At 41.6% G+C, this 11856-nt stretch overlaps 1 protein-coding gene across 1 annotated transcript in view; it reads right to left on the bottom strand.

Moving 5' to 3' along the window:
• LOC122556083 (multiple epidermal growth factor-like domains protein 6) overlaps nucleotides 1-11856 on the bottom strand; it is a 297520-nt gene that overhangs the window by 53857 nt on the left and 231807 nt on the right. The window contains exons 12-14 of the mRNA XM_043702517.1: nucleotides 11259-11381; nucleotides 9458-9631; nucleotides 7346-7477 (exon numbers count right to left, since the gene is read on the bottom strand). Coding sequence (XP_043558452.1) covers nucleotides 7346-7477; nucleotides 9458-9631; nucleotides 11259-11381 — 429 coding nt within the window. The remainder of the gene's footprint in view (nucleotides 1-7345; nucleotides 7478-9457; nucleotides 9632-11258; nucleotides 11382-11856) is intronic.

Raw genomic sequence — 11856 nt, 5'->3', positions numbered from 1 at the left:
AGGTTTGGAGAGGGTGCAGAGAAGATTTACCAGGATGTTGCCTGGAATGGAGAATAGGTCGTACGAGGATAGGTTGAGAGTGCTAGGCCTTTTCTCATTGGAACGGAGAAGGATGAGGGGTGACTTGATAGAGGTGTATAGATGATCAGGGGAATAGATAGAGTAGACAATCAGAAACTTTTTCCCCAGGTACAACAGAGTGTTACAAGGGGACATAAATTTAAGGTGAAAGGTGGAAGGTATAGGGGAGATGTCAGGGGTAGGTTCTTTACCCAGAGAGTGGTGGGGGCATGGAATGCACTGCCTGTGGGAGTGGCAGAGTCAGAATCATTGGCGAACTTTAAGTGGCAATTCGATAGGTACATGGATGGGTGCTTAAGCTAGGACAAATGTTCGGCACAACATTGTGGGCCGAAGGGCCTGTTCTGTGCTGTATTGTTCTATGTTCTATGTGTTGTGGTTAAAGGGAAACCAGAGGATGTACTATATTTGGATTGGCAAAAGACATTTTGGATTGGCAAAGACTACAGTAAAAAATAAAAGCTTGTGGTGAAGAGGAAGACATATTGCCATGGTTAAAAGATTGGCTAACTAACAGGAAACAAAGTAGTCTTAAAAAGGTCATTATTTATTTGGCAAGATGTAACAAGTAATGTACTACAAGAATCTGTGCTGGGGCCTCAACTTCTGACAATATCGATAAATTACTTAGATGCAGGGGCTGAAGCAAAGGTTGCTAAATTTGCTGGTGACACATAGTTAGACAGGGATGTAAATGATGAAAGGTATATAAGGAAGACACAAAGGGTTATAGGTTGACTGGACAAAGATGTGACAAATTGATTATAACGCGGGAAAATATCAAATTGCCCATTTTGGTTGGAAAAATAAAAACGAATACAGAAGAAGGGAGGTTATGTTTCAGTATACTGCTTCTGGCTGGAAAGCACATCTGGAATACTGCAGACAAGAATTGTCTCCGGACTGACGGAAAGATGTAATTCATAGAAGTCTCACCAGAATAATACCTGGAATGGGTTGATTGTCTTACAAGGAAAGGTTGAACAGGCTAAGCTTGTAACCCATGGAGTTTAGAAGGGTAAGGGCACCTTGACTGAAATATAAAAGATCCTAAGGTGAATACGGAAATGATATTTCCCCTTGTGAGAGCACTTAGAGCTAGAAGTCACTATTTAAAAATAAGGAGACAACCATTTACATCAGAAGTAAGGATTTCTTTTCTCTAATGCAGGGTGCTGAGTCTTTGAGACTCATTTTCTGTCCAACAAGGGGTGGAAGGTTATTGGAGATAGGTGGGAATGTGCAGCAATCAGATCAGCCATGACCTTACTGAAAGGAGGAACAGACTCAAAGGGGTGAGTGGCTTTCTTCTTCTCAAGATTCACATGTTTGAATGTTCATCTGTAAATTTAAATACATAAATCGAAAGTGGAACATACATAGAAGACCATAAAATATAGGAGTGGAAACAAGCCATTTGCCCCAGCAAGTGTACCTCGCCATTTGGTCATGGCTGATGGGATTGAGAAACCTATTTTCCTGCCTTCACCATATAATCCCCAACCCCCAACTAATCAAGAACCTATCTGTCACTGTCTTAAAGATACTCAGTGATTTGGCCTCCACAGTCTTCTCCAGCAATGAGTTCCACAGATTCACCATCATCTGGCTGAAGAAACTTTGCTTCATCTCTGTTCTAAAGAGTTGTCCCTTTATCCTGATGCTGTGCCTTCAAGTCTTAGTCTCTCCAACTAATGGAAACATCTTATCCCTGTCCACTCTACTCAGGCCTTTCAGTATCCTGTATATTTCAATTAGATCTCTCCACATCCTTCTAACCCTAGAACTCTGTGTGAAGCTAAGGAAGTGAGTGCTGGGCCTCTTGCTGAGATATTTGTATCATCGATAGTCACAGATGAGGTGCCGGAAAACTGGAGGTTGGTCTGGTTGACTGGTGTCACTGTTAAAGAAAGGTAGTAAGGACAAGCCAGGAAACTATAGACCAGTGAGCCTGATATCTGGGGTGAGCAAGGTTTTGGAGGGAATCCTGAGGGACAGGATGTACATGTATTTGGAAAGGCAAGGATTGATTAGGGATAGTCAACATCGCTTTGTGAGTGGGAAATCGTCTCACAAATTTGATTGAGTTTTTTGAAGAAGTAACAAAGAGGATTGATGAGGGCAGAACAGTAGATGTGATCTATATGGACTTCAGTAAGGCGTTCAACAAGGTTCCCCATGGGAGACTGATTAGCAAGGTTAGATCTCATGGAATACAGGGAGAACTAGCCACTTAGATACAGAACTGGCTCAAAGGTAGAAGACAGAGGGTGGTGGTGGAGGGTTGTTTTTCAGACTGGAGGCCTGTGACCAGTGGAGGGCCACAAGGATTGGTGCTGGGTCCACTACTTTTCATCATTTATATAAATGTTTTGGATGTGAGCTTAAGAGGTGTGGTTAGTAAGTTTGCAAATCACACCAAAATTGGAGATGTAGTGGGCAGCGAAGAAGGTTACCTCAGATTACAACAGGATCTTGACCAGATGGGCCAATGGGCTGAGAAGTGGCAGATGGAGTTTAATTTAGATAAACGTGAGGTGCTGCATTTTGGGAAAGTAAATCTTAGCAGGACATATACACTTAATGGTAAGGTCCTAGAGCGTGTTGCTGAACAAAGAGACCTTGGAGTGCAGGTTCATAGCTCCCTGAAAGTAGAGCTTCAGGTAGATAGGATAGTGAAGAAGGCGTTGGTATGCTTGCCTTTATTGGTCAGAGTATTGAGTACAGGAGTTGGGAGCTCATGTTGCGGCTGTACAGGACATTGGTTAGGCCATTGTTGGAATATTGCATGCAATTCTGGTCTCCTTCCTATCGGAAAGATGTTGTGAAACTTGAAAGGTTTCAGAAAAGATTTACAAGGATGTTGCCAGGGTTGGAGGATTTGAGCTATAGGGAGAGGTTGAATAGGCTGGGGCTGTTTGCTCTGGAGCATCGGAGGCTGAGGGGTGACCTTATAGAGTCTATGAAATCATGAGGGGCATGGATAGGATAAATAGACAAAGTCTTTTCCCTCTAGTGAGGGAGTCCAGAACTAGAGGGCATAGGTTTAGGGTGAGAGGGGAAAGATATAAAAGAGACCTAAGAGGTAACGTTTTCACACAGAGGGTGGTACATGTATGGAATGAGCTGCCAGAGGAAGTGGTGGAGGCTAGTACAACTGCAAAATTTAAAAGGCATCTGGATGGGTATATGAATAGGAATAGTTTGGAGGGATATGGGTGGGTGCTGGCAGGTGGGACTAGATTGGGTTGGGATATCTGCTCAGCATTGACAAGTTTGACCGAAGGGTCTGTTTCTGTGCTGTACTTCTCTATGACTCTATGACTCTAAGTACAGACCCAGAGTCCTCAATTTCTCCCCATATGACAAGTCTTTCATTCCCTGAATCATTCTTGTGAATTTCCTCCGAGCCTCTGCCAACGCCAGCACATCAGCTGGACCTGTCCTTGTGTTCTAGTCCTCTCAAAACAAGTGCCAACTGAATCTGCATTTTTAGCTTAAGAGAATCCTGAACTGGGACACCAAAGTTCCTTTGAGCTTTAGATTTCCGAAGACTTTTCCCATTTAGAAAATAGTCGATGTCTCCATTCTTCCTACCAAAGTGCATATTGTATTTCCCATATTGTATTCCATCTGCCACACTTTTTCCCATCTGCCTAGCATGTCCAAATCCTTATGCAGCCCCGGCTTCCTCAACACTATCTGTTCCTCCACCCATCTTACTGTCATCTGCAAACTTAGCAACAATATATCAGTTCCTCCCTCCATATCATTAATGTATAATGTGAATCATTGTGCTCCCAACATGGATCCCCTTAGAACTCCACCAGTCACCAGCTGCTATTCTGAAGTGACTTCTTTATCTCACGCTCTGCCTTCTGCCAGTCACCCACTCCTCTATCAATGCCAGGACCTTACCCCTAACACAATGGGCTCTTGACTTATTTAGCAGCCTCCTGTGTAGTCACCTGTCAAAGATCTTCTAGAAATCCAAATAGATCATATCCACTGGCTCTCCTTTGTCTACCTTGCTCATTATCTCCTCAAATAATTCTAACAGATATGTCAGGCATGACCTTCTCTTGGCAAAGATGTGCTGACCCAGCCTTATTTTACAATGCACTTCCAAGTACTCTGCAATCCCATTCTTAACAACGGATTCTAACATCTTACCAGTGACCAAGGTTAAGCTAATCGGCTTATGATTTCCCATCTTTTCCCTCCCTTCTTAAACAAGGGTAATACATTTGCTATTTCCAGTCCTCTGAGATCTTTCCTGACTTCAATGATTCCTGAGAGATCACCACTAATGCCTACATAATCTCCTCAGCAATCATTGGCATCATCTCATGCTTCCATGAGGAGGTTGAACCATTCACAGTGGCTCAGTGGTTAGCACTGCTGCCTCACAGCACCAGAGACTCGGGTTCAATTCCCGCCTCAGGCAACTGTCTGTGTGGAGTTTGCACATTCTCCCCGTGTCTGCGTGGGTTTCCTCCAGATGCTCCGGTTTCCTCCCACAGTCCAAAGATGTGCAGGTCAGGTGAATTGGCCATGCTAAAATTGCTCGTAGTGTTAGGTAAGGAGTAAATGTAGGGGTATGGGTGGGTTGCGCTTCGGCGGGTCGGTGTGGACTTGTTGGGCCGAAGGGCCTGTAATCTAATCTAAAAATCTAATCTAATTATTAACTTTACCAACACATTCCACCCCGACCTTAAACTCACCTGGACCAAATCTGACATCTCCCTCCCCTTCCTGGACCTCTCCACCTGCATCAACGGTGAACGACTCAACACTGACATTTTCCACAAACCCACCAACTCACACAGCTACCTGGATTACACCTCCTCCAACCCTGCCTCTTGCAAAAATGCTACCCCTTACTCTCAATTGCTCCGCCTTTGCCGCATCTGCTCCCAGGAGGACCAGTTCCACCACAGAATACACCAGGTGGCCTCCTTCTTTAAAAACCACTATTTCTCCTCCCACGTGGTTGATGATTTGATGATGCCCTCCAGCGCATCTCATCCACTTCCCACACCTCCACCCTGGAACCCCACCCCTCCAACCGCAACAAGGACAGACCCCCCCCCCTGCCCCGGTCCTCACCTTCCACCCCACCAACCTCCATTTCCATCGCATCATCCTCTGCCATTTCTGTCACCTACAAATGGACCCCACCACCAGAGATATATTTCCCTCCCTACCCCTATCCACCTTCCGTAAAGACCGTTCCCTCCGCGACTACCTTGTCAGGTCCACGCCCCCTGAACAACACACCCTCCCCTCCCAGCACCTTCTCCTCTTACTTGCAAAACCTGCACCCACACCTCCCCCCTCACCTCCATCCAAGACCCCAGAGGAGCCTTCCACATCCATCAAAATTTCACTTGCACTTCCACACATGTCATTTATTGTATCTTTTGCTCCCTGATGTGGTCTCCTCTCCACTGGGGAGACAGGACGCCTGCAACATATTAATACAACAACCTACTGTATATAGACACAGGCAAAATTTATTCTGGTTACTATTTATAGTAAAATTAAAAAGGCAACCTTTTTTTTACAGTGTTCTGAATCAATACCAGTCTGCCAAACCTTGAAGCACAATTTAATTGTCCAGCATTTAGCCAAACCTGAAACCACCGAATATTGAGTAACGTTTGGCTAGGTAAACATGTTGAAAACATCCATCAAATAATAATCCAGTACTTTGTGCTCTGTTCTCCTCTGTTTTTGATGGAGGAAATCACTTTTAAAACCTAACTGTCTTTGCTAAATCCTGTTGATGATTGTTTTTAGGTTTGCACTTGAATGTATAATCTGCAGTACAATAAGTGAGTTTTAAACATTTTCTAAATGTAGGTCTGCTAAAATACAAACAACTGAACATAATTTTCAATTTGAAATTACTTGAGCAAGACCAAGCAACAAAGCTACACATGGAAAGAACACCATATATTCCCAATGATTTACTCCTGGTTTTCAAAGGCAATTATTCATGTAATACTTTCAAAGCATGTAACTAAATCCAGTCCTTTATGCATTGGTAATTAAATCTATAAAACCCTGAGTTAATACAAATACTCATTTTGAGTAACCATAAAAACAAAGCAAGTTGATTGTCTAGTGATTTGTCTCAGCCTCTGGAGGAAAATTGCCTTTCCCCCATGTTTTTCCAAATCAGTCAATCAGAACAAGTTCATATAATTAAGGTAGTTAAGACTTTTTGCTACAAATTCCAGATGTCATTAGAGGTTAACCCATGACCATGATGACATGTGATTTTAACTGTGAAAGGCTCTCTTGATCCCAAATGCACAGATGAGGGTGGATGGTAGAAATTTACAAACCAAATATTTAATGAAGGGGTTCAAATTGTGTCAGAAGTCATGAGAGTGTGTTTCAAGGTACTTATAACTCATAAAGCTCACTCCAGCCAGTTCAAGGGTTTTTCAGTGTTTTTCAGTTTTGGTATTAGAGCTTGTCCCTTAGTGTACTTTAGTCCTGTGGCACATGTTGACTATTACAGGACTGACAGAGAGTATTCCGTGTACTATAACCAGAATATAATATCAATGTCTACATAACTGACCAAGTAGATGTTGAATATCCAAAATAAAACATGGGACTATAGATGCTGGAGATCTGAAACAACCAAATCAGAAATTGCTAGAGAAACTCAGCAGGTCTGGCAATGCATTTGGAGAGAAAAAAAGTTAATGTTTTGAGTCCCGTGACCCTTTTTCAGTACTGCAATTCTTCGGACAAAAAAAGTCAAGAAGAAGAGAGTAAATGCAAATAAAATCACTAAAGGTCAACTCACATTTGGAACATTGCTAAAGTCAAGGAAATGCAAGGAAAGTCAAAGCATTCCTGATGAAGGGCTTATGCCCGAAACGTTGACTATCCAGCGCCTCAGCCACTGGCTGACCTGCTGTGCTTTTCCAGTGCCACACTTTTCGACTGAAGGAAACAAAGAAGAGGCTAAAATAGGACACAGTTTAAAAGTCAGCTCTGAAAATGGGTTAATGGACTCAAAATGTAAACATGGATGCTGCCAGACCTGCTCAGTTTCTCCAGCAGTTTTTGTTTTTGCTTGTAACAGAATGTCTAAATGGTTCTGAAATCTAGTGGAGGTAAAGATTCTCCAAGAAAATTGAGATTGAACTGTAGACTTTAAGAAAGGACAGAAATAGATGACTCTACAGGCTAAATTATAGCTGGAACCTAAATTTTCAGTGATGAGAAGTAGTTGACTTACTTTCATTACAGATTAGGCCTGTTCGACCTGCAGGACAATTGCAACCATCTCCCTCAGCATTGCAGACACCACTGTTAATACAGTCATCGCAAGTGAGGCTACAGTCATTCCCAAAAGTGTTATCCAAGCAAACTATAATCAGAAACACATGTTGTAGCGAGAACAATCAGTGAAAAATCAAACAGCAGAAAACTGGATCTCAAAAGATCAGAGTAAATTCAAATAAAATCATGAAATATCAATGCACATTTGGAAATTTACTACAAGTCAAGGAAATGAGCAAGGGACTAACATAAGGCACAATTTGAAAAGAAACAGTTATTCCTGCAGTCTGTGAAGGTAATTTTTATTGTCCACAATACAAACTTGAACAAGAGGTGGCCACTCTGCCCTTCGAGCCAGCTCCATCATTTATTAAGATCGTGGCTCATCTGATTTCAACCTCAACTCTACATTCCTGCATATCCATGATAATCTTTCATCCCTTTGATAATCAGGAATCTAAGTACATCTGTGTTAAAAATATTTACAGATTCTGCATCCACTGCCTTTTGAGGAAGGGGATTCCAAAGACTCTCAACCCTCTGAGAAAAAGAATTGCCTCATCTCTGTTGTAAATGGATGCCCCCTTATGTTTAAATAATGACATCTAGTTTTAGACTCTGACACAAAAGGAAACACGCTCCTGGCATCCACCAAACAAGACCCCTTAGGCTCGTTCATGGTTCAAATAAGTCACTTCTGACTCTTCTAAGATCCAGAGGATATAGACTCATTCTGTCTAGTTTTCCCCCATTAGGGAGTCTTCTCATTCCAGGTGTTAGTCGTGTAAACCTTCTCTGAACTGTTTCCAACATATTAACTCCATTCCTAAGCACAATGATCAGTATTGTACACAGTACATCAATGTGGTCTCACCACTGCTCTGTAAAACTGAAGCATAACCTCTCTTCTTGCATTCAGTTCCCCTCGCAATAAACTGCAGCACTCTATTAGCTTTCCTGAAATGGAGGTTCCAAACATTCTACTGGGTGTACTGTCACATCAGTTGTATTAAGAGGTATTTCTTAAAGTTTGCAGGAACCGTGGATGTTACCAAGTGTGGAGAACATCTTCAACATTGGTTGATTTGAGAAGACACAGAATGCACAAGAAGTATCACAATTCATACTTGGAAAACTTGCATGACATACAATCAAAACCCACTGGATGCCATGTTCTCAATTGTCTGGAACCAATTATGTTTGGAATTTTCTTTCTTGTTTTGTTTTGCCTTCACCAAAAAATACCCAAGGAATTTGGCAGAAGATTGAACAGCATGATCATCTTGCAGAATGGTGCTACAGGACTGAAAATGTCATGAATCACAGCATCTTATTCCATGTCTGATAGTTCCAAAGGAAAAGTCTCTAATTTCTACATTAGTCTTTCTTGTGGGGAAAATGTCTGCTGCAGATAATTTGACATTGTGTTTACATTTCAGGACAATTGTGTCAAGCCATAACTTGAATAAGCAACATAAAAAATGCAAAAGTTGAAATTTAATGTTAAAATAATCAATGACAACATTGACAAGAAAAGCTTAATTTGTTCTGAAGTGCATGCATCTAATTTCAGCCGAGACTTTGACAGCCGAGTCACAGCATACATTGGTTTACAGTAGTTTAGTGCTTACAAAGGAAGGGAAAGGTTCTAGAGTTTCTGCACTGTGCAATGACCCCAGAGTCTCAGTTGTAAATTCCAGTTCTGCCTGCAAAATCTAACATGAGTCTTTAGCAGTAGTTAGTGTCTTCTGAGACTGAACTGCTAAGAGATCCCATTTATCTAAAAGTTAAGATTTAAAAGAATCATATATTATCCATCGTCGTTGCAGCCAAATATGAAGTGAACACCTCATGAGAACCACAATAGTCAACAAGCTATGTTTCATGAGAATCCTTTCACAAACACTATCATGTGCTTTCCTCACTGAGCAAATCATGTAATTCTCCACAATTATCTGGGGGAAGGATAGGGGGTTGGGATGGAAGAAGTGAACAAGGAAACATGATGGAATGTGAAAATCTCAGTAACACGTACAATTAACTGAATAAATAGATAAACAGCACATACTGATTTTCTGCACAAGTCTGAGTTCACTCCTCAGATCTTCCTGAAAGAAGGGTGTCAAGGAGGATTTGTAGTGAAGAAGCTGTGGAGGGGTTCTTAATAAAATGTCTTGGAATCTGGCAAGTTTGATTTCTTCCTCTTCTTCATCTGACTCCCCTTCGAATTCATCATCCAGGGCTGAGGATAGAATAATACCATGTCAATTAATGATTATCACACTGTATTCTCCCAAATTCATCTTTCACCTTCAACCTTCCTTCCATCACCCTTACCCTGCCATCTATAACACTTCAACCACTAACCATCACGTGTGGGCAAGTCTATCAAGAACGGCCTGTATCCTCGATCCTCTTCCTGTCACCCCTGAAATTACCTCAGTTACATGCAACTCTCCCTTTAACCTGTCTCCAATCATGATTCCCTTTCCATCACACTTCAGATGCCTTCAATAGAGATTAACCTTCAATCTGTCATTTAGCTCCTTCTCTCTATCTCTTACAACTGTTCTTAGGGCCTTCACGTAGTGCTGTTTCTGGACAGTGCTCAATGCAACAGCTCAGCCTCTTCTCCCATGAGGCAACAAAGCTCCTCCCACAGGAATAGAGCTCTTACCCATTCCAGATCTACTGGGAAGATTACCCGCCTGAAAGCATAAAGGTTCTTTAAGTTGTTTACTGCCAACTTAATTACAGATACAATTTTATCTTGTGACTATGCTTTTTTAATGACGATGCATGATAGGCTAATGCATTAAAAACAGGTTCTTATTGCTTATTATCAGGAATCAAGATCTACCTTGAATCCATCGCAAACCTGTTTTCTGATTTTCATCCTGCTTTCAGACAACAGTCCTTTTACTTCCCATACAATTAAGTATCCCTGTTCAATTCATTTCTTGCTCCCACAAGTTTCACTAGATTCTACTCTGGGTTGCAAAGGCAGAGCTTTGGCAGTGGGATTTCTTTCTAATATCTTAGCTGGGAATGGTGTATTTGGGGAATGGGGCTCAGTGGTTAGTACTGCTGCCTCACAACACTAGGGTCCCAGGTTCGATTCCAGCCTCGGGCGACTGTCTATGTGGAGTTTGCACGTTCTCCCCGTGTCTGCATGGGTTTTCTCTGGGTATTCCGGTTTCCTCCCACAGTCCAAAGATGTGCAGATCAGGTGAATTGGCTATGTTAAATTACCCATAGTTTTAGGTGCATTATTCAGAGGGAAATGGGTCTGGGTGGGTTACTCTTCGAAGGGTCGGTGTGGACTTGTTGGGCTGAAGAGCCTGTTTCCACACTGTAGGGAATCTAGTCTAATCTAATATATAATATGGTGAGAGTGCTGCAGTGTAGAGAAGCTCAAATAAAGAAAACAATTCCCCATATTGGAAACTTCTCTGATTTCCCAAATGCAGATCATGGGTATACTCCAGTCCATTGGGACAGACACACATCCATTTTAATTATAATAGAACAATCCAAAAAACTGAAGAAAATAAGTTGTGACTAACACAGCAAGAATTGTAATTTAAAAAAACCCCTTTGAATCCACTCATTATTATGTTAGGTTTACTCACAAATGGCCTGAGACAGAATATTTCAAAATATCTCACATATCCATTTTGAATGGTAAGGTCAATTTGAACTTTCAAATAACACTATCAGAACACTAGTCAATAGCTGGTGGTTGGAAAGTAAATCCATATTGTAAGACTGATCAGTTGCATGGCTTGAGGCACTTAACAATTAATTCTCTGAAATCACAGCTGAATGGTTTATACACTCTGTGCATTTGTTTGGTCATCTTTACTCACATGTACAGCTTTTCCTATCTGTGTCCAGTCTGTATCCACCTTGGCATGTACACTGATAGGACCCAAGAGTGTTTATACATAAATGGTCACAGCCGGCATTGTCTGCTGAGCACTCATCCACATCTAAAAGCAGAAATAAGGACATAAATATAACTAAGCATGGAATAAGATAATGTCATTTGATCCATGATGAGATGGATGTCTCCTTCTTTAGGGCAGATGCAATCGATTCCATCAAAGACTCCTATCCAGTAACACCTGGGCGAAAATGTCTATACAAATCCCCAAAGGTTGTCAAGAAAATAGCAGAATATTCATCCACAATAACTTAGTTGCTTATACTCCAATAACACACTTATGTCAATGGCACAGGAACCTGTGTTCCAAAGATCTTTTCAGTCTATTACGATGCCTACACGCACCAGTCTCATTTACACCAGATAGAAGAGAGATTCTTTACATGGTTCCTCATCTGCCTTCTTTTCTGTGTAAGATGCTTTAGAAAAGGGAAGTGCATTGATTCTGTTAAAGGCAAAGCTTTTTGACAGGACTGATTTCCCCCTCTGCCTCTGTCGATACCTCAAATTCATCCTCAGCT

Source organism: Chiloscyllium plagiosum, chromosome 13, assembly GCF_004010195.1.
Source record: "Chiloscyllium plagiosum isolate BGI_BamShark_2017 chromosome 13, ASM401019v2, whole genome shotgun sequence".
In the NCBI taxonomy this organism is placed as follows: Eukaryota; Metazoa; Chordata; class Chondrichthyes; order Orectolobiformes; family Hemiscylliidae; genus Chiloscyllium; species Chiloscyllium plagiosum.
This window is presented reverse-complemented; position numbering and strand designations above follow the sequence as displayed.